General features: G+C 59.4%; 2 protein-coding genes and 1 long non-coding RNA gene across 7 annotated transcripts; 2 read left to right on the top strand and 1 right to left on the bottom strand.

Moving 5' to 3' along the window:
* The first annotated feature begins 6,491 nt into the window (after positions 1-6,491).
* On the top strand, positions 6,492-9,183 carry DNAJB1 (DnaJ heat shock protein family (Hsp40) member B1). The gene is made up of 3 exons (XM_023645203.2): positions 6,492-6,872; positions 7,233-7,816; positions 7,956-9,183. The coding sequence occupies exons 1-3, from the start codon at positions 6,662-6,664 to the stop codon at positions 8,184-8,186; spliced, it is 1,026 nt and encodes a 341-aa protein (XP_023500971.1). The 5' UTR covers positions 6,492-6,661; the 3' UTR covers positions 8,187-9,183.
* Positions 9,184-10,413: 1,230 nt separating this feature from the next.
* Positions 10,414-13,770, bottom strand: LOC111774269 (uncharacterized). The gene is made up of 2 exons (XR_002809184.2): positions 13,029-13,770; positions 10,414-11,208 (listed from the first exon to the last, which is right to left on the bottom strand). It is a non-coding gene; the product is annotated as an uncharacterized lncRNA (long non-coding RNA).
* GIPC1 (GIPC PDZ domain containing family member 1) lies at positions 12,672-23,058 on the top strand. 5 transcript variants are annotated; one of them, XM_023645211.2, is made up of 9 exons: positions 12,672-12,948; positions 15,936-15,990; positions 17,785-17,871; positions 19,491-19,804; positions 20,466-20,651; positions 20,749-20,929; positions 21,676-21,788; positions 22,087-22,168; positions 22,281-23,058. In XM_023645211.2, the coding sequence occupies exons 4-9, from the start codon at positions 19,520-19,522 to the stop codon at positions 22,430-22,432; spliced, it is 999 nt and encodes a 332-aa protein (XP_023500979.1). In that variant the 5' UTR covers positions 12,672-12,948; positions 15,936-15,990; positions 17,785-17,871; positions 19,491-19,519; the 3' UTR covers positions 22,433-23,058. The 5 variants fall into 5 exon arrangements, with proteins under 5 accessions (XP_023500979.1, XP_070130076.1, XP_070130074.1 ...); XM_070273975.1 differs by lacking the exon at positions 12,672-12,948 and adding an exon at positions 13,053-13,189; XM_070273973.1 differs by lacking the exon at positions 12,672-12,948 and adding an exon at positions 13,875-13,973.
* The last annotated feature ends 2,181 nt before the right edge of the window (positions 23,059-25,239 follow it).

Here is a 25,239-nt window from a genome sequence, read left to right on the forward strand (position 1 = left end):
CTTCGCCCCGCCCCGCGGGGCAGTCTGAGCAAGGACTAGCCGCTCTCATCACGGGCCTGGCCAATCAGCTCGGGGGATCCACGCAGGGGGCGGAGTGCGGGCAGAAGGAGCTCGGCCACCCACCAATCAGAAATGGGCCTGCGAGCCGCGCGCCCCATGCCCCGCCCTTGGCGGCGTCGCTGTGGAAACCGAAGGAAGCGACGGTTACAGCAAAGCGCGGGGCGGGAGCCGAGAACTGAGCGACAGGCCGGGCAGCGCCGCATGGCGGGCGGCGCGGCGGGCTGAATTCCGAGGTGGTCGCCCCGAGACCCCGGGGAGCAGCGGGACGGGGCAGGGCTGGGGCCGTGGGCCGGGCCGCCTGCAAGGAGAGGCCTCTCCGGCGAGGGGACCCCTGTCCGTCATGAATAGGAGGAAAGCGGGGTAAATGGCTGTCGAAAAGCCCGCTAGGACCCTACCGGCCACCGGAGCCCTGGCCCCGTTCTGGGCATGTCCTCGCAGCCCGAGTCCGTGCAAGCCCCGCCTCACCCGGCCCGGCCCTCCGGGCAGGGAGCCCACGTGTGTCTCCACCTGCGCTGTCCAGTGTGGTCACCGCTGGCCACATCTGGCTAGTGAGCCCTTGAAAGGTGGCTGGTCCAAACTGAGATGTGCTGTCAGTGTAAATACACACCGATTCCAAAGACGTAGTAGCAAAAGGAGACTGTAAAAAGAATCTCATTAATAACCTTTTATGTTGATTATACATGGAAATGGTAATATTTTGGATATGTTGAATTAAAATACATTATTAAAATTAAGTTCCCCTGTTTCTTGTTGTGTGTGTGAGGCCAATTGGCCCTGAGCTAACATCTGTGCCAGTCTTCCTCTATTTTGTACATGGGTCGCCACCACAGCGTGGCTTGATGAGTGGTGTGTAGGTCCACGCCTGGGATCGGAACCCACAAACCCTAGGCCACCAAAGTGGAGCCTGCAAACTTAACCACTGCCACCAAGCCAGCCCCTCTTTCTACTTTTTTAATGAGCTATTGGCACATTGAAAATCACAGGCACGGCCTGCATTTGTGGCTGCCCATTGTGCTTCTCACACTGGCTCTACTGGACGGTGCTGGTCTAGGGTCATGCCAGGCTTTCACTCCCTTGATCGTTTGTCTTGGGGAGAGTAAGGGGGGGCGAGGGGGCCACTGAACACACACACACACACACACACACACGGACTCATGCACACCCTCAAGATTTTGGGACAGGCTAAGGAGTGGGCAGCACCTGGCACACTCCTCTAGCTTCTCTCCTTTCTCCTGGTTGCAGACCCTCCCTGCCCTGGAGACTTCATCTACTATTTACCCTCCGGAACTCAGAGGCCTGGCCTCGGGGACATGGTGAAACGTCCTCAAAAGTAGATCACTGATTCATAGGGGAGCAGGGTGGGGCAAGGTGAGTCAGTGCCTAGCACTTAGTCATTCAGGTTCTGGAAACTTCTGAAGCTACAGCTTTGCCGACTCCTATTTCCAAGCAAAGGAAGTCAAGGCTGTGGTCTTCAGAGACTCGCTATCTTTCTCACCAGGCTCATCTGGGCAAAACAGATGAAAACATAAAGGCATTTTATAACTGTGCTTTCAAAAGCACACATCTTCCTTGTTGGCAGTTGTGGGCTCACAGTGTCTTGAGAGCCTTTGTGTCCTGACAGGCCGCATCCCCCACCGTCATTGAGGAGGACAAGGGGAGTACTCACTCAGAGGCTGCAAGTTAAAATCCTACCAGATTGAGGTACTTGAGGTATCTAATTGTGAGGTGCTGAAGGAGCAGGGTTGAGCCCCCAAAATCTAGCCATGTTTTGCTACTTTGCCAGTTCTGCCAATTTGAGCTTCTCCAGTGTGGCCTGAGTGGGTGTGTCTTTGGATCACTGGGTTCCAACTGGGCGAGGTGTGTGGTGTCCAAATACATGTTGAGAGAGAGTCCACGCACACTCCTACAGACTCGGAACATTCTGGAATTTCCCTTTCAACACTGCTTTTCTGAGCCACACACTCACTTGACAGCACAGGCTCATTTTGTGAACCTACTATGCTGTGTGCCAGCCTCCTCACCCACGAGGAGCTCACAGAAAGGCAGGGTCCAGCCTCAAGAGGAAGATCCTCTTTGTTTTTAATGCATATTGCAAGTGCTAGGATCCCTGTTGGCCTCGTCTGCTGGCAGACCTCAAGTCCACCCTTGAAATGAGACTGGCCACTCTGCTCAAGCCACTCCAGACCCCATAGCGCTGCTCTGCCTGTGCCTGCTGGTAGGGCCAGCCAGATGCTGCCTGTGTCCTCAGCATCCAGCAAAGCAGGGGACTCATAACAGTGACAAGCAGATGCTGTGTGGTGTTTGCTGAACTAGCTGGGGCAAGCCCCGTAAGGCGATTTCCAAAGGGGAAATTTCAGAAAGGTCTTGCGCTGTGGCAGTGCTGAAGGATGAGGGAGCTTCCTCGGGTCTCAGATTGGGGGGAACCAGCAGGCACTTGGACATCAAAGATCTGGTGTGTTTGGTGTGTCCGCCTCACAGGCTCCTTTTGTATCGCCCACATTTAAGGTAGGAGCTCGGTTTTCCCGGAACCTGGCTTGACTTGTTTTTGGTGTGTGGTTGTGATCGAGCTAGTTCAGAGCAGTGTGGGGGGAGGCGAAGCCAAGAGCAGGCAAGACTGGGCTGGTCAGCAACTTTCCGCTGTGTCAGGAGCCCCAGAGAGAGGTTTCCCAAGCCCTATCCTGTCTTGACTTTCCTTATTTTGTTTTAATTCCATGGATGTTTATTTTTTCTTTCTTTGTATTTTTATTGAGTTATAATTTACATAGAGTAAAATTCACCTTTTTCTAGTGTACAGTGCTGAATACATACTGTCGTGTAACCACTGCCACAGGCAAGCTATAGAACATTTCCGTCATCCAAACAAATTCCCCTGTGCCCCTCAGCAGCAGACGGCAGCCCCTGGCCGCCACTGCTCCACTTTCTGCACCGATACTTTTGCATTTTCCAGAAGGTCCTATAAAACGAAATCACACAGTAAAGAGCCTTTGAGTCTGGCTTCTTTCGCTAACATAATGCACTTGAGGTTCACGTATGTTGTTTCCTCTATCTGTAGCTCATTCCCTTTTGATGGCTGAATAGTGTTCCATCACAGGGCTGCATCACAGCCTGTCCATTCGCCCCGTGAACGTTTGACTGGCTGTTGGTAATTACAGATAAAGCCTCGACAAACGTTCACTCTTGGGTTTTTACATGAACATGGGTTTTTATTTCACATGAGTATTCTACCAGGGGTGGGATCGCTGGCTCATCTGGCTGTAGTGCTTTTGAAGCTCTTTTTGATGAAGAGAAGAAGAGTTGAAAAGGGTGTGATGCATTTTTTTTAACTAAGGCTTTAGCATTATCTGAATCACGTCTTACGCAAGCTGAGTGCTTACCATAAGTGTGCTAAAGACCTTACACTTTAGCATTGTACTCACTGAGTGATCTCAGGCGAGTCACATGACCTCTCAGAACCTCAGTTTCCCCACCTGTAAAGTGGAGGTGACAGTGGGCCAATTTCATAGGATTATTGCGAAGAGTAAATGAGTTAATACACATGGAGTGCTTGGAAATGGCTTGGCACACAGTAGGGCCTCATCGGTGTTGGCTGTTGTTGTAATGTTCATTTCCTGGCCCCTGTCGATTTCATCTGGCAACCCTGGGAGGTAAGATCTCCTCGGGTCTCCACTTTATGGAGGACATGCCCAGTGCTCTGAGAAATCAAGCGAGTTGTGCAAGATCACGCAGACAGTAAACGAGCAAGCAGTGGGTCTGGATTCCAGCTGCTGCCAATGGACTCCAGCCTCGCCTGCTTGGTTCCTGTGTCAGCCGGGGTTCCAGCAAAGACACAGCACCAGTAGGATGTGTGTGCTAGTGAGTGTGCGTGGGTTAGGAGGTTTGTTTCAAGGTGCTGGCTTGCGCGATCGTGGGGCTGGCTCGGCAGATCAGAAACCTGCAGGGCGGCCCACAGGCTGGAGGCTCTTGCCAGGAGCTGAGGCTTCTTCCTCAGGGAACCTCAGTGTTTGCTTTTCAGGCCTGTCACTTGATTGGACGAGGCCCACCCACATTATGTAGGGTCACCTCCTGTACTCAAAGCCAACAACTGTAGGTGTTGACTACATCTACCAAATATCTTCACAGCAGCACTTAGGTTAGTGTTTAACAGAACCTCTGGGTGTTATAGCCCAGCCAAGCTGATGCATGATATAAACATCACATCTTCTCCGACTCGGGGCTCAAGACTTGCTGAGGTTTCTGCCGAAGCCACTTTTCCAGTAACAATCCGAAGCACCCAGTGAGGGTCCAGATCAAGGAAGCCTAGCCTTATAGGGAAGTGTCTGGTGTTGCTTTTTGGGGGGTGCTGGGGGATGGTTAAATAGTTAAAACTTCCTGAACATGACCCAGGCTTGCTCAAGGAATGGTGTGGAGTCCTCATGGAGTTCCCCCCATGAGGTTGCCCCCAGACAACCAATGGCCCCCAGAGCCATGGGAAGACTTTGGAGGCTGCCACATTTATAATTCTAAATTAACTTTAGAGTATAAAATACTAGTGCCTAAGGGTGAAGAAGTACACCAGCTCTGAGATTTTCCCCATGATGATGACTCTCCCGCTATGTATTTAAGGTTTTTTTTTCTTTTTGATGAGGAAGATTGGCCCTGAGCTAAGACCTACGCCAGTCTTCCTCTATCTTGTATGTGGGTCGCTGCCACAGTGTGGCCATCGACAAGTAGCATAGGTCTGCACCCGGGATCTGAACCCATGAACCCCGACTGCCGAAGCAGAGCGTGCCAAACTTAACTACTAGACCACCGGGCTGGCCCCTCTATTTATGTAACTTTTTAAAAATTGAATTCTCTTCCTCCCTGGCTGGTTCAGGCCCCCTGCTGTGCAGTGCCTGGGACTCCCTGCCCAGACCCATCCTCCCAGGTCGGCCAGTGTGTGTCCTGGTTCAGAGTCCTTGCTGATACGGTTTCCCTGGCGTCAGCGAGTGGCCAGCAGGGGAAGGCCACATTCTTCTTTCTCAGGAGTCCCAGCCGGCACCAGGGCAGCGGTCACCAGAAGCTATGGTGCAGGGGTCAGCCCGGTGGTGCAGCGGTTAAGTTTGCACATTCTGCTTTGGCAGCCTGGGGATCGACGGTTTGGATCCCAGGTGTGGATATGGCACCGCTTGGCAAGCCATTCTGTGGTAGGCGTCCCACATATAAAGTAGAGGAAGATGGGCACAGATGTGAGCTCAGGGCCAGTCTTCCCCAGCAAAAAGAGAAGGACTGGCAGCAGATGTTAGCTCAGGGCTCATCTTCCTCAAAAAAATAAGAAGCCATAGTGCAGTGGCGCTGCCTGGAGGGGGTGGCTCAACAGCCCACCACTCATGACAGTTGGTCACCCCTGTGGCAACGCTCCCTCTGGGCCAGGCCTGTCCTGGGTACTCCACCAATGCTGATTCACATCAGCTTCAAAGCCCTGTGAGTGGGTACTACTGCTGCCCGCCTTGTACAGGTGCGGACGCTGGGGCCCAGCCCGAGGTCACACAGCCAGCAAGAGCAAGAACTCGGCAGGGAGCCCCGACCTCCCAAGCAGCTCCTCCAGGAAGCTCGCCCCTCGGCCGCCTCCCCGCCTCCACATTCCCCGTGCCCTGCTAGGCGCTGCCCCTGTCTGAGCCCCCTCACCCGACCGCCAGCCCTGTCCTGGACCACAGGCACCCCAGACCCTCAGAGCCAAACAGATCATGTCACCCACAGGCGAGGCAACAGAGGCCCCGAGAGGTGTTTGACACCCATGTCCCCCAAATCATAAAGGTACTAGGAGAGGAAGAGAAGAAGCCTACTAAAAACAACCAGAAATATTCGCGAAGCGTTCACTGCGACTGGGCTCCAGGCACTGGGGACCCAGCACTGACAGCACCCAGGCCCCGCCCCGGTGGGCCCACAAGCTGGGAGGGAGGTGACACTTGGCACGAACGCCAAGGAACAGGATCGTTTCAGCTTCCAGCGGCCGCTGTACCGGAGAAAGCAGTAAAGCGGCAGGCGTGAAGAGCGGGGCCGGGAAGGCGTCTCCGGGCCGGGTCCTCGGCGCGCCGGCGGGGCCCTGCATGGTGAGGGCAGGGGCGGGCCGGGAGCTCCCAGCCGCATCCCCCACACCGGAAGAAGACGGAACGAGGAAGCGGGCAGGGCGGGGCTAGGCGGCCGGCCAGAATGGGCCGCCGGGACCCACAGGAGGGGAGACCTGGCGGCGGCCCTACGGACGGGGGGGCGTTCCCGCGGCGCGCGTCCTCCTGCAGGAACCCCCGCGGGGGCGGGGCGCGCGGCGGGCCGGGTATTCCGGGCCAGGAAGCAAGATCGCGATTGGCTCCCGGCGGGGGTGGGCGGGGCCTCCGCAGCCTGGTGCGCACACCGCCGGGAGGCGTTGGCGGGGGCGGGGCGGGGGGCGGTGCAGCGCGCGGGCTGCCGTTGGCGGCGCGGCCCCGCCCCGGATGCCGCGCGTCGCGGCCGGGGCGGCGGCGATTGGTGGGTGCGGCGCGGGGGCGGAGCGGAAGGTTCTGGAGGGGGCCGGCGGGCTCTGGAAGCTTCCGCCGGACGGGTATATAGAGTCGGGCGGGCGGCGGCGGGGCGGCGGCCGCGGGCCATGGGCAAAGACTACTATCAGACGCTGGGCCTGGCCCGCGGCGCGTCGGACGAGGAGATCAAGCGGGCCTACCGCCGTCAGGCGCTGCGCTACCACCCCGACAAGAACAAGGAACCGGGCGCCGAGGAGCGCTTCAAGGAGGTGGCCGAGGCCTACGACGTGCTCAGCGACCCGCGCAAGCGCGACATTTTCGACCGCTTCGGCGAGGAGGGTGCGTGCGCAGCCGCCGCCGGTTGACGCGAGGCAGGGCGGCCCGGCCCGGCCGGCGCGCGGTGGAGGGGGGGGCCCGGCCGCGGCTGCGGAAGCTCCCGGGGCGGGGCTCGCGGGGCGGGGACTCACTGGGCGGGGGCGGGGCTGCGGGCCGGGTGGGGGTCGCGCGGGCGGGGGGACGCGGGGACGTGGTCAGGTCGGCGGTCTCCGCTTGCACTCCCAGCCCCGTCCCCTCCCTGGGGTCGCCAAGGGGCGTGCTGTCCCGGAGGCGCCCGGCCTCCTGCGGTCGCGGGCGCGGGGCCCGGGGCGCGGGGCCCGGGGCGGCCAGGCCGGCGGCTCACGGCGTCGTCCCCGCCTCCAGGCCTGAAGGGCGGCGGCCCCAGCGGCGGGGGCGGCGGCGGCGCGAACGGCTCGTCCTTCAGCTATACGTTCCATGGGGACCCGCACGCCATGTTCGCCGAGTTCTTCGGCGGCCGAAACCCGTTCGACACGTTCTTCGGGCAGCGCAACGGCGAGGAGGGCATGGACGTGGACGACCCGCTCTTCCCCGGCTTCCCCATGGGCGTAGGCGGCTTCCCCACCGTGAACTTCGGCCGCCCCCGGCCCGCCCCGGAGCCCGCGCGCAGGAAGCAGGACCCGCCGGTCACGCACGACCTGCGCGTGTCGCTGGAGGAGATCTACAGCGGCTGCACCAAGAAGATGAAAATCTCGCACAAGCGGCTCGGCCCCGACGGCAAGAGCGTGCGCAACGAGGACAAGATCCTCACCATCGAGGTGAAGCGCGGCTGGAAGGAGGGCACCAAGATCACTTTCCCCAAAGAGGGCGACCAGACCTCCAGCAACATTCCTGCCGACATTGTCTTCGTGCTCAAGGACAAGCCGCACAATGTCTTCAAGAGGGACGGCTCTGACGTCATTTACCCGGCTCGGATCTCTCTCCGGGAGGTAGGCGCGGGCGGTGGGGAGGCGGGCCAGGGGGCGGGCCGGGGTCTCCCGGGCACTTGTCGGGGCGCTGGGCGTGGACCTGGGGGCGGGCCTGGGGTGCCTGCGTCTGTCGTCTGCCTGACACTGTTCCTCCTCTTAGGCTCTCTGCGGCTGCACGGTGAACGTGCCCACCCTGGACGGCAGGACCATCCCGGTCGTGTTCAAAGACGTCATCCGGCCCGGCATGCGACGTAAGGTCCCCGGAGAAGGCCTCCCGCTGCCCAAGACGCCCGACAAACGCGGAGACCTCGTCATCGAGTTCGAGGTGGTGTTCCCCGAGAGAATCCCGCAGACGTCGAGAACCGTGCTGGAGCAGGTGCTGCCGGTCTAGCCCCAGGTCCCGACGCGGAGCTCATGGATTTGCGGACGGTGGCCCCGTGGTGGCCCCGTGTGAGGGCGGGAGGGCCCGGGGAGGGCTCCCGCGCTGCTGAATGTTCCCACAGAATATATTACAATCTTTCAAAGTCGAGCGCCAGACTTAAGTGGTTCTTCCAGCTGTAGGGCAGCCGGTGGTGGGGATGGCAGTGAAGACCCTGCAGTCTGTCCCGCCGGGTCCTGAGCCGCCTCCTCCAGGCTCTCCCAGGGGCCAGAGGCAGACCGGCCGCTGGACTCGATCCCTTTGCGGTCCTTTGCTTGCGGCCCTTCGGGGGCGTCCACCTGCCGTCTCTGTCACCAGACCCGCCCGCTCCTCGGCTTCTGCGGTGGGATTGGTGCGTTTGGTTCTGTTTGTTCCCCCGTCTTGCTCATGCACTGAAGAATGTCGTCTCCTGTTTTGTCGTCTCGAGTTGGGAAACCTCGAGTGTGCGCAGAGCTGCCTGCCCGGCGCCGCCCGGAGCAATACCTCCATCCTTGCCGGCCCCAGGCTGGGTGCGCTCAGGGTCCCGCCCTTCTCCTGGCGATGAGGCGGTGAGGCATGCCCGGGGCTCAGCAGTGGCCCCGGGACTTTCTCTAGTGGACTTTGGACTCATTCAGAGGGATCTGATCCTTTTGAATTTGGCACAGCCCTAAATATCCCTTTTGATAAAAGGGTCTTTGCTCCTGATTACAGGAGCACCGTAGAACGTCTGTAAATATGTTTTTATAATTCTGTGTAAAATTGGTGTGCACTCAAGAGAAACCAGTCCCGGTAGCTGCTTCCTGCATAGGGCCATGATGGAGTCCAGAAGGAACGGGGGTGGGGGGCGGGGGGGGGCGCGCCTGTGCCCTGCAGGCTAGTCTGGTGCTCAGACCTTGAGATTCGTTGTAAGTTGCCACTGCCAACGTGAGCGCGAAGCGTGTGACTTGTCAATGTGCAGCGCCGCAGCATTAAAGACTGATGCCAAACCTTGGGCCGGCGGTCCTGCGACTCTGTTTGAGGGCTCTGCTGGCGGGGCGGCGGCGGGCGGCGGGGCTGCCTTCCTGAGTGGGGGTGGGCTGGAGAGGCCCTTGTAGTCAACCGGTCTTTTGTGGAGGTCAAGGCCGGAGTTCAAGCAGTTCCCCTGCCGCCTTCCAGGGCCTGTCGCTGGGCGTGGGGCGCACGGTCTGCCGTGTCCCCCGCCGCCCCCTCCTTGCTGGAACAGGCTGGTGTCAGGCAGGCTGGCCGAGCCGGACTGGGATTCCTGCCCGGGGCCTCGCCCAGGGTAAGGCCCATTTCCTGCTCCTGCTCTGTGTGCAGCCGCAGGAGCTTTTACTTTGTAGGTTTTTTTAAGGAACTGGTTTTATTATAAAGTGAGTAATTACACGGTTTGAAAACAATGTATTGCTGCTTAGCTACAAAAAGTCTTCGAGTAAAAACTTCAGTAACACCATATTTAAGGTCAACCTAGGAGTGGCTTTCCCTTCCCACTGAAACCATGTAACCGGTGAAAATAGTGTGGGGCCAGCGCTGTCCCGGAGTTTTCTGCAGTAACGGGAATGTTCTCTGTTTTTAAAATGGAAACTGTTTTAGAGTCAAATAAAACTAAAAACTTGGTTACTTGGTCATTCCAGCCACATTTCAAGTGCTCAGCAGCTACATGTGGCTAGTGGCAAAGAGTGGACAGTGCAGTTTAAGCCATGGCTTCTCCCCCAAATGTAAGACCCGAGTTTCCTTAGAAGAGCAGCCTCAAGGGGCCGGCCCGGTGGTGCAGTGGTTAAGTGCGCACATTCCGCTTCAGCGGCCCAGGGTTCCCTGGTTGGGACATGGCACTGCTTGTCAAGCCATGCTGTGGCAGGCGTCCCACATAGAAAATAGAGAAAGATGGGCACGGATGTTAGCTCAGAGCCAGTCTTCCTCAGCAAAAAGAGGAGGATTGGCGGCAGATGTTAGCTCAGGGCTAATCGTCCTCAAAAAAAAAAAAAATTTCCTTCCAATGAGGGATGTCATGGGCGAAGCCAATTGTCACATAGCAGATAGGAGAATGTTTCGCTGTGTAACCTGTGTCTACTTCTTGGGGTCATTAGGAGAGTTAAATGGCCTGGCTCATGGCAAGCTCTGTTTAAGCACTGTCGCCATCCCAGCCCCATCCAGCAGAACTATGCACATGCACGCGCAACTTTGAATTTTCTCATAGTCACATTCAAATAATAAAAAGGTGAAATTAATTTGAATACACTTTATTTAGCCCAATACATCAACATTACTATTACTGTGACATGGAATCAGTATAAAATGAGTTAACAAGATGTGATATACCCTTCTGTTTGTACTAAGTCTTAGAAAGCCGGTGTGCTTTCCACTGACCGGACAGCTCAGTTTGCATTAGCCACACTTCAAGTGCTCAGGAGCCATGTGTGGAGAGTGGAGAGTTCACGTTGGATCAGATGGGACAGTGCAGATCTAGAGTCTGAGGAACACATGCAAATCAACAAGAACAAGACAGCAACCCCCAGCGAGACATAGGCAGAGTCTGAACGGGCGTTTACAGAAGAGGAAGACCCGCAGGCCATCAAGCCAAGGAAGAGATGCACAAAGTGATTAGAAATCAGAGAAACGTAAAGTAAAGCAATAGGATGTCACTTGACAGTGAGTCAGAGTGGCAAAAATTAGAAGCTGGATAATACCAGTGGCTGGCGGAGATATGGGGACGTGGGACTCTCCCCCACTGTCAGTGGGTGTGATGGGGGCAGCTGCTCTGGGGGCCACGTAGTAGTTGAGTTCGCCCTGTGCCCCAGCACCTCTGCAGCCAGGTCTCTCTTCTGTGGAGGCTCTCCCCAGGTCCCTAAGGGGGCATATCCGTGGCTGTTCACTGTGGTGTGGTGAGCTGGAGGCTGCCTGGTGTCCGTCCCTGGGGAACAGAGGACTCAGACGGAAGGGGTGCATTCCGTGGGGCACCAAGGCTCAGTTAGAAGAAAACAGATTCAAGACATTAGCAATACAGATGGATCTTCACTTCCTAGTGTGAAACAAACGAGTAAACAAGCAATACAGTGCTGAGTGTGAAAAAAGTAAGAGACCAAATACAACATAACACACACATAAAACAATGCACATTTTCAGAGAAAGACACAAACTGGTGCATGTTAAACCCACTGGAGGGCTGCCTCTGGGGATGGGAGGGAAAAGGGGGTATTTCATTCCAATGTCTATACTGCAATTTTCAAAGCTGTAGGAAACTTACAAGAATAGTGAAATGAACACCCAGATGCCTCTCTCCTGGGTTCAGTGGCAATTGTTATTATTCTGCCCTGTTTGCTCTCTTTCCATCTCCCTATATACTAATACTAATGTATACCACATTTCAATATAGTATATAAAATGTTGCATACATTTATCATTTTTTTCTGAGCCATTTGACAGTCGCAGGCCTCATAAACTTAGCACCAAAGAATTCAGCGTGTGTCTCTTAAGAACAAGAACATCCTCTGGTCTCACCACAGCACAGCGCTCACACTCAGAGAGTTTGACATGGCTATGATGTCATTGTATAATATCCACTCCACATTCACATATCCCCGATTTGCCCAAGAATATCCTTCATAGACTGTTCTATCTTTTTTTGAAATTTTTATCGAGGATCCAATCAAGGATCATACATTGATTTTGGTTGTCATCTCTCTTTTGTCTCCTCCAATCTAGAATTGTTCCCCAGCCTTTTGTTTATTCACTCATTTAGTTAACGGACAGATTTTGCCGTTCATGACGTAGACCTGTTTGAAGAGTCCAGGTCAGCTTGCTTTTTGCAGAACATCCTCAGTCGGGATGTGTGTGGTTGTCTCGTCAGGTTACACACTTTGGGCAGGACCAAGTACTTCACAGGTGTTGCTGCGTCCTTCTCAGTAAATCACGGCAGGGGGCGTGCGAGGACGGCCTTCCCATCACGGGTGAGTCGGCTGTAATCCCTTGGTTAAGGCGCTGACCTCCACGTTTATCCCCTGTGCCTTTTTCTCTTTTCCCCATTGTAAGGAACAAGCACTCTAAGGGCTGGTCCTGAGCCTACTGAATACCCATTCCCCATGGACGAGCCCGCCTGCATCACTGATGCCTCAGTTTTCAGGCATGCCTCTTGAGCTATAAAATTGGGGAGGAGGTGCCTGGCACTGCTCTGTGCCCTTGGGCACCCCCCTCATCCCTGCCTGGGCACTTCCTCCTCAGTCCACAGGTGGATTCCGGCTCAAGATTCTGCTGCCCTGCAGCCCCACCTACTGCCCCCTCCAGGTGTGTGGGGGCAGCTCAGATGTCAGGGGCAGGTAGAGCAGTGGGCACAGTCCCACACAGGGCTCTGGCCCAGCCGAGGCCACTGATCGCTCCGTGGGAGTAGCAGAGGTCAGCAGAACAGGAAGAGGAGGACAATGGCTGTGCCTGTTGCCACGGCAGTCGCGGTGTTTGTCAGCTGGGTGGGGCCGCCGGGCAGCCCTCAGCAGCTAAGCCCAGGGCCCACTCTCCCCTTTCACATTGCACCTCTGCAGGCCCAGGCAGGGCTGGGATGCACAGCAGCGCACTCTGGGGACTGCAAAGACCCAGGCATTCAATGAGGCTTGAGCAGGGTCGCAGCAATTAGAGGCCTCCAGGAACTACAAATCCCAGAACACACAGCGAACTCCTGGTCTAGCCCCAGCTGCCCAAGGGGCTGGCTTTGAACCAGAACAAGGAAATCTCACCAGTCCTGGGAACCAAGGGTCCTGGCCTGTGCGAGGTGCGTTTGTGTCTCTGTTTCCTGGACCTGTTCCCGCCTGAGAAATCCCGGTTACAAGCCAAACCTAGAGGTGGTCTTACCTGGTCCTTTCATCCACACTTGTGCTGAGACCCGGCTCTGTGCGGGACCGGGGTGGGGGACAGTCAGCTGGAGGAGACAGACTCATGGAAGGTCAGCTCCCCGAGGGCAGGACCGCGGCGAGCTGGGCGCCCTTCGTAGTGTAGCACGGAGTATGTGCTCAGTAAGTATTCGCCGGTCTAAGCAACACGCGAGCAGGCCATCTCGCGCCGCTCCCCGCACCGCTGCACCCTTTCACACGGCTTTGCCAGCTCCTCCGAGAGTGCACCATCCTAAATAAAGCGTGCTGGATCCCTCCGGCCGTCCTCTAGGCCTTTGCACGCACTGTTCCCTCCACCAGGAGCAGAGATAGGCCAAAGCCTGGCCTGGAGCAAGGGCACGTTAAATATTTGACGCGTGAACGAATGAATGAATGAACGTCCTTGTCCATTGTACGCCCCAGGGAGCAGGGACACTCGGACCCTCCCTATTCATCTCGTCCTCCGCCCGCCCGCCTGGAATGAATGCGTCTTTTCATCCGCTCCGAGGATGCCGGGTTTGGGCAGGGGCGGGCCCGGCCGAGGACTGGGGGCCGCCCTCCGCCCTCTGCCGGGTTTCCTGAACGGTCCGTACTTCCGGACTTCGGGAGTCCGCCTCCGCTCCCCGACACTCAGCCTTGGCGCCCTGACTCCCACGGCCAGCCGCCTCGCAGCCCCTCGCGGCTCCCCCCACGCGCGGTGGTACGGCCCACGGCCGGGCGGGCGCACTGCGCTGGGCGCGGGGGCCGCTCCGGGCCGCTTCCGCCGCCGGGGGCGGGGCCGGCTGCGCGCCGCCGATTGGCCGCGCGCTGGGACGGCAGCTTCTGATTGGCGGGCGCGGCGCCGGCCCCGCCCCCGCCCCCGGCCGCGGCTGCGGGAGCGGCCGGGCCCGAGTTTGCGGAGGGCCGACCGGGCGCGGCGGCGGCGCGGGTGAGTGTCCCCCCGGGCGGCGGGCGGCGGGCCCGCGGGGCGGGCGGGAGGTCTGGGCGGCGCGGGTGGCCCCCGCCCGCCGTGCATCCCCCTGCGCGGCGCGGTCCTCCCGAGCCCTCCCGGCGCCTCCCCGCGGCGACCGCGTCCCGCCCTCCAGGGCCTGGGGCGCCGGGGCAGCGCTGGGGCCTCCAGGATAATCAAGAAACGGGCGCGCGGGCAGCATCCGTCGACGGATTCCGTGTCCGGTGTTTACCGTGCGCGCCGCGGAAGCCGCCCACCTCGTGGAAGGTGCTGTTACCGCTTCTAGAGGTGAACTGGCAGGCCCAGAGAAGGGGGAGTGACTGGCGCGAGGTCACACAGCTAGTAAGTGGCAGACCTGGGACTGAAAGTCGTGCCTTAGAGTCCAGAACTCGAGTCTCAGCCGCTAGACCAGAAGCCCCGTGGCTCCGTGGCTCGGGCTTCCCTACCAGCTCCCGTGCCACACACCCATGCATACCACCTGGGCCACACCTGCTGGTCTCTGCTTCCCTCCCCCAGAGGTGACCAGACACCAGCTGCTCAGACAGGAAGCTGCCCCCATGTCCCTTCTCCCCTGAGCTAAAAAGGCAAGGCTGAGAAGGTCCTGAGAGAGTGACGTCTTCAGGGGGCCCAGGACCCTCGAGTCCTCTGCCTGCTGGACGCCCCTGGGAACCCTGGGCCGAGGCCCGCGGTAGGCCTTCTCCCCGGAAACACCCAGGAGCCGGTTTTTCAAGACTGAATCAGAGGCCTCCCGCCCTCTTCCCCAAAGCAATGCCCAACTGGAAAGGGGAGCCTGGGCGTGGTGTCCCCCTCCCCCGGCTTCTGAGGACTCCCAAGACCCAAGACCCCACCTCCTGCTGCCCCACTGTGGCTCTGTGTGGCCGTGGGGTTGCTAAGTTTCAGGCCCTCCCAGGGGAGGGAGGGTGGGCGGCTGGATTTGCAGCCCCCTAGCTCTGGCGGGGCTGGAACGCCTCCCCATCCCTGTGTGCCAGCCCATTTGAGAGGCCACGGAGTGAGGAGGGCGGGGCGGTGCACAGCTCGCCAGGCTGCTGAGGAGGGCGGCTCCAGAGCCGTCAGAAGGGGCGTCCACAGGGTCCTTCTTCCACAGTGTGTGTTGAGCTCCTCTGAGGGGCCAGGCTCTGTTCTTGGCACAGAGGGTACAATAGGGAATGGGACAAAATGCCCGCTCCCTGGGAGCTGCCATTGTAGGGGGAGACGAGTGACAGACCTGTGAGCCAGTGAATAAGGGAGGCACCTGCAGATGCTGCTGAGTGCTCTGGGTAAACACGAGGGGCGGCAGGGGAGAGAGCAGGCACCAGGGGCTCTCGGAGGGGGTGACTTTGGGGCCCAGGTCTGAATAACAAGCAGCAGCCAGCCCTACGAAGGTCAGGCGGGACGAAGGCTCTGTGGCCGGGCCACGCTCTGAGCTCAGAGCTGCAAGCCGTGTGGCCGGGGCAGGAGAAGCAGCCAGAGCGGCGATCCTGCAGCCTCTGTGGGTCACCTGAGGGAGTTTGGAGCTTCTCCTCCGTCAGGTCAGGTGGGGACCTGTTGTAAGATTTGAGGCCAGGGAGTGACTTGGTCTGGTTTACGTTTTAAAATAGAGACATGAAGTTAAATAACAGCTTAAGACTGGAAGACAAGAGTTCTGCCCGGGCAACGTGTAATTAAGTTCATGGGCCTGAGCTGTCAGGACCACAGGGACGGTTCCAACAGGCTGGGGCAAGCTGGGAAGGCTGCCTGGAGGAGGTGGCCTGGCATAGGCCTTCCCAGGCAGAGAGGACTGGGATGTTCCTGGGCAGGGCAGGGGAGGAGGCAATAATAATAATGACAATAATGATAACAGCTTCTTTAAACTGAATGTCAAACAAAGTGGTAATCGGGTTAAATGCATAATCTCTTTGGATTCCCATAAGGACCCTGACAGGAATTCTGCCCTTTTTTCAGATGAGGAAACTAAGACCCCATGAAGTGAAGTGACTTGCCCATAGCCACACAGCTGGTAAGTGGCAGGGGCGGGATTTGAACCCAGGCCACTCTGCCTCTTCTGGCCTGGAAGCCCAGACTTCATTAAGAACCGGCCTCCCTCAGCACTGCTATTCCCCTCACAAGTGCGGGCATGGAAGCCAGCCTGAAGCAGGGCAGCGCGTACAGGCAGAGGAAGGGGGCTGGCACTGGGGAGCAGGATGTGGGGCCCTGGGCAAAGGAAGAAGCTTGAATCTTGGCAACTCGCTGAAAGATGGTACAGGTGGAATAGTAGTAATGATCACCAATATTTATGAACCTGTATTGTGTGCCAGGAGCTGTTCCAGGGCATGCGTGATTGCCTTGGAGCTCAGAGAGGTGAGGACGTGTGCCCAAGGTCACACAGCTAGTAAGTAGAGAAGTCAGGTCCAGACTCATGTTCTTAGTATCTTGCTAAAATATATGGGGAGCTGGGGGAGGGGAATGACAGGGGGTGATGGCGAGGGTTTTTTCTTTTTAGCATCATTTTGTGTAATGAAATAACTTGGGGGTCCAGCCTGGTGTCTGAGTGGTCAAGTTTGCGTGCTCCACTTCAGTGGCCCAGGGTTTCACTGGTTCAGATCCTGGGTGCGGACATGGCACCGCTCGTCAGGCCACGCTGAGGTGGTGTCCCACATAGCACAATCAGAAGGACCTGCAACTAGAATGTACAACTATGTACTGGGGGGCTTCCGGGAGAAGAAGAAAAAAAAAGGAGAAGACAACGGATGTTAGCTCGGGTGCTAATCTTAAAAAAAAAAGAAAAGAAAAGAAAAAAAAGAAATAACTTGAGGGAGCAGTACTGGTTTATTCATTCAGAATTTATATTTTGTCAGATATTCAGTGAGCGCCTACTGTGTGCTAGATCCACTGATGGGTGCTATGGATAGAGAGATGAGATAACCAATAAAAGACTAGTATCCAGCATATATAAAGAGTTCTCACAAATGAATAAGAACAAGAAAGACAGGCCTTGCAATTAAAAACAGACACCATGCACTTTTAAAAATGGGCGAAGACTTAAACAGGGAATTCAGAAAAGGGCAAATCCAAACGGTTGATAAACGTATGCAAGGTTGTTTGGCATTATTGATTATGAGGAGAGTGACAAATGAAACCACAGTGAAAGACAAGAGATGCAGTCCCTGTCTTCCTGGCTGCAGGAGGCCCCTGCCCTGTGCCCATAACTGTGCTGGGAAGCAAGGGAGGGAGACCCCAGAGGTAGGGCCTGTGCTGTTGCTGGGGAGACAAGACCCTCCTGTAGGCAGCACCTGCAGCCTGTGCCTCTTATCTCCCCACACCCGGGCACAGGGCCTGGGGGGCTGGGGAATATTAGGATCCTTCATTCATCCATTCATTCGTTCAACACATATTTATTGAGCAGCTGCTCTGTGCCAGACACTGGTCTCTGCACTAAGAATATAGGGATGAATGAGACGGACAGAATTCCCTGCCCTTTCAGAGCACAGACAGTGAAGGAGATAAATGAATGAAATATATATTCCCCCTGAAAGAGGTGAGAGGGGGAGTTGTGTGGATTCCAGAGGGCACAGCCAACGCAAAGGCCCTGAGGCTGGACTTGACCCTGTGTGTTGGAGGGATGGGGACGAGGCCCGTGTGGCTGGAGGGAACGAGTGAGGGGAAGAGCGGGGAGATAAGGGCAGGGAGGAGAGGGGGCCGGTCCTTGGGGCCTGTAGGCTGAGGGGAGGACGTGGACTGTTACTCTGAGGGAGGTGGGCGCCCTGGGAGGGGTGGGGCAGAGTGCAGACGTGACGGGACTTCCATTCTCCAGGGTCGCTGTGGCTGCTGTGTCGACAAGAGGCCGTCGGGGCCAGGGCAGGAGCCAGGAGAGCCAGAGGACGCGCCTGCACTAGTCTAGGTAAGCGAGGACGGGCTGGACCAGGGGACGGTGGAGAGGGGTTGGAGAATGAATGAATGAGCGAATGAATAAATGAGTGGAGGCATGAGGACACTGGCTGCACTGGATCCAGGATGGCTCCCTGGAGGAGGCGGGCTGGAGGCAGGGAGCAGGAGTCCCCTATCCACAGAAACAGGATTTGGCCTGCTGCGATCCCCATACAACTTGGCCACGTGGACGGGGCAACCCATCTGCAGACCAGGCCCACAAGGCCCAGGTGCTGAGGGGACAGGCAGCTTTGCGGGTATGAACTTGGAGTTGGGAGTCAGACGGCCTCGGTGACTTCGGACATGTGACTTAAAAGTGACATGTGAACTCTTTCCCAGTCCCTAAGGCCGCATCACCTCTGTTCCTTCCCTCTCACGTCCTCCTGTTGTGCACCCCCTCCAGCTGCACCACTCTCTTGCTCATCTGAGTCTGCTCCGAACTCTCCAGGGCTCCCACCTCACTCAGAGCAAAAGTCTGTCCTCCCGGAGGCCCACAAGGCCCGGCTCCCTCTGCCCTGTCCCCTCCCTGCCCCACCTCCCCCTGCTGTCCCCGTGATTCACTCTTTTCCAACTACATGGGCGTCCTTACTGTTCCTCCAACATGCCAAGCCCGTCCCCACCTCAGGGCCTTTGTACTGGCTGCTCCCTCTGCCTGGAACGTTCTTGCCTCCCATCCTCATGTGGATACATCTTCCTGTCCTTGAGGTCTCAGGTTCAGCTTCGCCTGCTCAGAGAGCCCCCTGACCCTGTCGATAGAACTCGTGTCGGGTTATTGTCTCCATAGCACTATTAGAAATTATATTAGCCATTTATACATTTGCTTGCTCGTTGTGCATCTTCCCCTCTGGACTGCATGCTTCTGGACAGCATGGACGGAGCCCCAGCTAGACTGTAGAAACAGGCAGCCCTTCCTCCCAGCAGACACATCACCACACCATGTCTGGTGCTTTGCACAGCGAACAACCTGTGTAACAGCACCTGCTGGCCCTAGTCAGAGGCCTTGCTTGAGTTATTGAAAGCATTATCTAAAGTGGTGCAAGAAATATAGTAACCACCCAAAACATATTTGAAGGGAGGGACGGAGAAAGAAAGAAAGAAAGAAAGAGAGAGAGAGAGTGGGGAAAGGAAGGGGGAAAACTCAGGACAAGTTTTGCTGCAGTAACAAACAACCCCAAAAGTCTCAGTGGCTGAACTCCAGGAAGATGTATTTTTTGCTCCTGCTGCATGTGCGGTGCAGCTCAGCGGAGGTTCCATCCACGATAGTCACTCAGGGCCAGGCCTGAGCGAGCCGCCGCCGTCTCGCACGGGGTGGCCCGCCTGCCGGGGAGAGAGAGTCCTCGGAGGCTCGCGCTCCGGTAACTAGATGCTGCAGCCTAGAAGTGTCGCGTGTCCCTTCCTCTCACGAGTCCATTTGCCCGGTGCTCCGGAGGGGAGAGCCGGACGCTGTTCCCGGGCAGCACCAGTGACCGCGACTGAGAAAGAGGAGAGGCGCCGGCGCGCGGACCTCCGCGTTCCCGCCTGCGGGATGGGCACGAGCCTGGCCCCACGAAGCCCCGCGCGGCCCGCCGCCCCTGAGCCCGCTCCCGCCCGCAGGTCCCCGCGCGCGCCCTCCGCTCCCGCTCATGCCGCTGGGACTGGGGCGGCGGAAGAAGGCGCCGCCTCTGGTGGAGAATGAGGAGGCCGAGCCGGGCCGTGGCGGGCTGGGCGTGGGGGAGCCGGGGCCGCTGGGCGGCGTGGCAGGGGGGCCCCACGCGGGCCTGCCGCCGCCGCCGCCCGCGCTGCGGCCCCGCCTCGTCTTCCACACGCAGCTGGCCCACGGCAGCCCCACCGGCCGTATCGAGGGCTTCACCAACGTCAAGGAGCTCTACGGCAAGATCGCCGAGGCCTTCCGGCTGCCGGCCGCCGAGGTACGGCCGCGGGCCCCGGGCGGGCTGGGGCTGGCGCGAAGGGGCAGGCCCTGGGCCCGCACCCCGGCGGATTGGGGCGGCTGGAGGCCCGGCCGGGCGCTGAGTGCCCATGCGGCTGTGGGAGGCCTGCGCCCCGGTGGATTGTGGGGGCTGAGTTCCCATGAGGCTTTGGGAGGCCTGCGCCCCTTGGACTGTGGGGGCTGGAGGCGGGGCTGGGGGCTGAGTTCCCATGCGGCTTTGGGAGGCCTGCGCGCCGGCGGATTGTAGGGGCTGGAGGTCACGCGCAGGGTTCACTTCTCTAAGATGCGTCCAGAGGCCCGACCCTGAGGGCCTTGGGGGCCGAAGGAAGGGAGGCAAGAGGGCAGCTGTGGGGTTGAGCGGAAGTGGATGGGGGGTCTCAGCAAACCGGTGGGTGTCTGCGCCCCTTCGTGTATCCCCAGCATTTCCCGCATGTGCCAGGCTCTGTGCCCTGGACGCAGCAGGGGGTTGCTGCTGGGAGAGTAGCCCCAGTCTGCGTAGAGCGGACGTCCCGCGGGGTCCCTGCACTGGCTCCGGGGGTGCACGGCTCCAGGCCTTCCCCAGCTGCCTCCCTTCCCCGTTAGGTAGAGGTTAGCGCAGGGCGAGGAGGGAGGTGAGGGCTGAGTGCCTCCCACCCCTGCAGGTGATGTTCTGCACCCTCAACACCCACAAAGTGGACATGGACAAGCTCCTGGGGGGCCAGATTGGGCTGGAGGACTTCATCTTCGCCCATGTCAAGGGGCAGCGCAAGGAGGTGGAGGTTTTCAAGTCGGAGGAGGCGCTGGGGCTCACCATCACGGACAACGGAGCCGGCTACGCCTTCATCAAGGTGCCTGCGGTGGACGGGCACTTGGAGTCCCGGGGGTGAGGCTGGGCCGCGGGACCCAAGGGTGGAGCCAGGGGGCTGACAGCTCCTCCCCCCGCAGCGCATTAAGGAGGGCAGCGTGATTGACCACATCCAGCTCATCAGCGTGGGGGACATGATCGAGGCCATCAACGGGCAGAGCCTGCTGGGCTGCCGGCACTACGAGGTGGCCCGGCTCCTCAAGGAGCTGCCCCGGGGCCGCACCTTCACGCTGAAGCTCACGGAGCCCCGCAAGGCCTTTGGTGAGGGGCTGCCCGCTGGAGCATCCTGACCTCCCTGCTCTCTTGGGTCCAGGCTGCAGTGCCGGGGCCACCAGCAGGTGGCGGCCAAGCTCAGCCGCCTGCAGTGGAAAGGAGGGCAGCTCCGCCCTGCCACGGGGGGGGGGGGGGCCGGCGCTGGGCTCCCCGCCCAGCCTGCAAGGAAGATGGGGGCAAGGAGGAAGTGGCTCCCACACCCGACTTACAGGAGCCACTAGCCCAGCCAAGTGCCCCCAACCCTGGCCAGCCCCCCCAGCGCCAGGAAGCCAGGCTTGGCTGCCAGTGCCAGCACCCCTGCTTTTTCTTCTGGCTTCACTAACTCTCAGGAATGGGCCCGAGGCCCCTGGGGTGGGGGTGGGGGACTCCAACACTTCCTCAGGCAGATAGGCCTGGTCACCGCCCAGCAGGTGTATCCCTCCTCCCCCGCCCCTGCCTTGGGGAGAGCAGCAGGGACCCAGGCCCCACCCCCTTCCTGTCCCTCCGACCCTGGGAGCAGAAGTGGCCCTCTCCAGTCTCCCCTCCAGCCGTTTCTAGTCCCAGCCCCTGGCTGCCTCCCCACAACTCATGCCTAGGCTAAGTCAGGAGTCCTGCCCTCCTGGGGTTGCCTCAAACCCCTGCGTCCCCAGAGCCTGCAGAAGGTCCGAGCAGGTGGACGGGGTGTCTGAGGCTGGATGCCTGGGTTCCTGCCCAGAGCATGCTGGAACTGGGCTTCCCCGACTTGCCTCCCACAGACATGATCAGCGTCCGCTCCGGGGGTGGCCGCCCTGGTGCTGGCCCCCAGCTGGGCACTGGCCGAGGGACACTCCGGCTCCGATCGAGGGGCCCTGCCACGGTAGAGGACATGGTGAGTGTGCCAGCTGGGCCTTGCCCCCTCCCTGCACGTTTAGAGGTGGCAGCATCAGCTGTTAGCTGAGGGGCTCTGGGCACTGGATTCAGATCCACCTCCCAGCCCTGGGACCTTTCTGGGGCCAGTGGGCCTCAGTTTCCTCATCTGTAAAATGAGGATAATAATACTGACATTTTCAGGGTTGTCATAAGGGTGAACCACAAGTTAATATACGTGAAGTGGTGAAAACTGCGCCTGGCGCTTAGCGAGTACGATTAGTTCTATGGCAGTATCATGATGTCGCTGTCTCCCCCAGCCCTCGGCCTTCGAGGAGAAGGCCATTGAGAAGGTGGACGATCTGCTGGAGAGTTACATGGGCATCAGGGACACGGAGCTGGGTGAGTGGGGCGCCTGGGTCTGGGGGAGGGGCTTCTAGGTCCTTTGGGGCTGGGGCTGCTCCGAGCACCCCTGCCATCTATGCCTCCGTTCTGCCCACCCCTCCGCCCCCAGCGGCCACCATGGTAGAGCTTGGAAAGGACAAAAAGAACCCAGATGAGCTGGCCGAGGCCCTGGACGAACGGCTGGGTGACTTCGCCTTTCCTGATGAGTTCGTCTTTGACGTCTGGGGGGCCATTGGGGACGCCAAGGTCGGCCGTTACTAGACCTCCCACTGGACCTCGTGATGACCTGGGCCTGGCCTGGTGGGAGACCCCAGTGGGGGGACGCCACAGCCCAGACCCCAGCATCTGTCTTGGGCCTGGCTCAGCAGGCCGAGGCGATGTGGAGCGGAGGTGGGGCCGCGCCCCTGCCCCACTCCAATCGGTACCACCCCCTCCCTGGTTCCCAGCCTGGCTGGGGCCCCTGGCCCCCCCTGCCCTCTTCCCCACCTACCTCAGCTGGGTCAGGCGTGAGGAGGGACTGGCCGGATTGGGCGGCCACCCCCGCCCCCAACACTTCCTGCATCTGCTGCCAAACTGGTCCTCTGTCTCCCTGGGGCCTCGGGTTCTGTTTGGGGGTTGTGACCTCCCTAGTTTCCTGACGCAGGGAATGCAGAAGGGGGGCGTCCCCCTCAGCAAATGCAATAATACCCCCCACCCCAGAGAGGAGCCCCCTCGGCGTGGAGTCTGTTACCTTCACGTTTGAAACATGAGTCTGCTGTGAACGCTCCAACCTCCCCCACCCCCGGCTCCCTCAGCCTGGCCCCGGGGGGATGGGACGAGAGGGACGATGGCGGTGGGCTTTTGTATCTGAATTTACTGTCTTGAACATAAAGAATCTATCTGCTGTTGGACCTGTGTGGTGGCTTCGGGGTGTGGGAGGGGGGTGGGCCCGGGCTGGGAAAGAATGTAGCAGCTGAAATCCATCCTCCCTGGGCTCCAAATTGAATTAGGAGCTGGCCCGGGCCCCCCCCACCCGTTCTGCCTGATGCGTCTCCTGGCTGCAGGCCACCAGGCTTCCAGGCAAGGCCAGAGCTTGTTGGCCTCCTGAGGGTGCAAATCTTGCTCCCTCTCGAACAAGGCCTCCCGCCACCCCAGCCTGGTGTGAACAGTGGGCATGAGGCTGTCGGCTGCGACAACCCGGGGCTAGGAGGCAAGGAGAAAGAAAGGTGGGTGGGCCTGAGATGGGGAGAGTGCTGATGGGGAATAGGCGCCAGGCGCCCCCACCCCAGCTGACTGTGGACGTGCGGGGCCTGCGGGCTTCCATGGTGTGCCACGGTTTGGATATAAACCCGGCATGCTTGTTTTGACAACCCTCTTCATCCTTGAAGATTGAGGAGGGGATCCAGGAGGGGGCAGGACCCTGGCCAGACCTGGAGGGAAGAGCGAGGATTGAAGCAAGGGAAGCCAGGCCAGAGGTCCCTGCAGGAATGTTCGGGGCGAGCCGAGAGCTGAGACAGAGCCCAGCCCGCTCCCCATTTCCACCAGGCGGGGAGGGCGGCTGGGCGGGGGTGCGCGCGCAGCCTGCGGTGTGTTCTCGGGGTGGGGCGGGGCCAGGCGCCCTGGGGTCACCTGTGGGGGGCCTGTGTGTCTGCTGCCGGCCAGCAGGGCTTGTGGAGGGGTGTGGCTGTGAGTCTGGGTGTTGAGAGGGAAGGACTGTCTGTCAGTTGGTGGGTTGTGGCCGTGTGGAGGGCTGTAACTTGTGTCTGTGTTGCGGGAACAGGGTGTAGTGATTGTCTTTGTGTTCCAGAGTGTTCTGGAGTGTGGCCATGCGAGTGCGTCTTGGGGCGTCCCAGGCTCTGGGTGCTCCTGGTCCTAGGGCAGTGGGTGACCAGTGGGTCCCAGGAGTGCCACTCCTGCCTCTCAGGTGTCTGGTGGGTACCTATTTAGCTTGTCCTGTACCATAAGGGGTGTCTCGGGTGACATGGAGTGGGCTGCGGCTGTCTTGTGGTGAGGACTGCGTATCTCCCAGGGTGCCGCCGGATGTGTCTCCCAGCACTGAGGGCTGTGACAGTGGCTTTCTTGGGGGCTGCATTTTAGGGCATTGAGAGAAGCGGCCGGTGTTAGAGTTGGTAACTATGGGCGCATCTGGTGTCGGGGGTGACACTGTCTCAGCGAGTTCAGAGGTGTGATGACGGCTGACCCCAAGGCTCCAAGGGACATGGCTGCCACTGTGCTGGGGACAGGCTGTGATGGTAGCTGGTTTCAGAGTGTCAAGGAATAGAATTGTATGTCTTCAGGTGTGAGACTCTGGGGTGTGACCCTACTTCTCAGGGCAAGAGGTGCAGCTACCCGTCTCTGTGGCACGGGACATGTGTGTCCCACATGTTGCTCCCCACATCCTCAAGCAGGATGGAGGAGAGGCTCCTGGCCCCGGGCCTCCTGGCTCCCTGGCCCCTTAGCCTCCTCCCGTCCCTTCCCCTCCCCTCCGGGGTGTGCCGCCCGCCCAGCCTGGGCTTTAAGCCCCTGTGTAAATAGTGGGTGGATCTCCTGGCCAGGGACCCGGGCTGGTCCACCCGCGGCACTGCCGCCACCACCCACCTGACATCCACCATCCACCAAGGCTCTGGCAGGGCAGGGGGGGTGCTGCTGCCCCCCGCCCCCCGCAGGGCTAGGCCCCCAACTTCGCCACCCGCCCGTGTAGGGGCAGCGGCACCCCTTGCAGCCGCCCAGCCCGCCCCAGGCAACGCTCACATTTTCCAGTGTTTAGATTTTATCCGCTTTATTAATGAGGCAGGCGAGAGGCCTGCGCCTGGGGGGAAGGGGGCTGCTCCAGCCAGCCAAGGGGAGGGAGTCCAGGGGGCCAGGCCAACTCCCCGGAGCCCCCTCCCTGGTGGGGGCGCTGAAGCCCAGGTGGCCCCCGCCCATTGCCAGGAGTACAGAGAGGGGGTCTGCCACCTCAGGTCCCCTGCAGGCACACACTGGGTGGAGCGGGCCCCTGGAGGCCTGAGCCTGAGCAGCGGGCGGGCGGAGGAGGCTGGGAGCCGGGAGCCGAGGAGCCGCCCCAGGAGGGAGGGCGGGAGGGCGGGAGG

Source organism: Equus caballus, chromosome 7, assembly GCF_041296265.1.
Source record: "Equus caballus isolate H_3958 breed thoroughbred chromosome 7, TB-T2T, whole genome shotgun sequence".
NCBI lineage: Eukaryota > Metazoa > Chordata > Mammalia > Perissodactyla > Equidae > Equus > Equus caballus.

Excerpts from the sequence above, each read along its gene's own strand:
- DNAJB1 (XM_023645203.2), top strand. The coding sequence starts at position 6,662 with ATGGGCAAAGACTACTATCAGACGCTGGGCCTGGCCCGCGGCGCGTCG. Across the intron at positions 6,873-7,232 it reads CGACCGCTTCGGCGAGGAGG|GCCTGAAGGGCGGCGGCCCC; the intron begins GTGCGTGCGCAG and ends CCCCGCCTCCAG. Across the intron at positions 7,817-7,955 it reads CTCGGATCTCTCTCCGGGAG|GCTCTCTGCGGCTGCACGGT; the intron begins GTAGGCGCGGGC and ends TCCTCCTCTTAG.
- GIPC1 (XM_023645211.2), top strand. The coding sequence starts at position 19,520 with ATGCCGCTGGGACTGGGGCGGCGGAAGAAGGCGCCGCCTCTGGTGGAG. Across the intron at positions 19,805-20,465 it reads TCCGGCTGCCGGCCGCCGAG|GTGATGTTCTGCACCCTCAA; the intron begins GTACGGCCGCGG and ends CCACCCCTGCAG. Across the intron at positions 20,930-21,675 it reads GGAGCCCCGCAAGGCCTTTG|ACATGATCAGCGTCCGCTCC; the intron begins GTGAGGGGCTGC and ends TGCCTCCCACAG.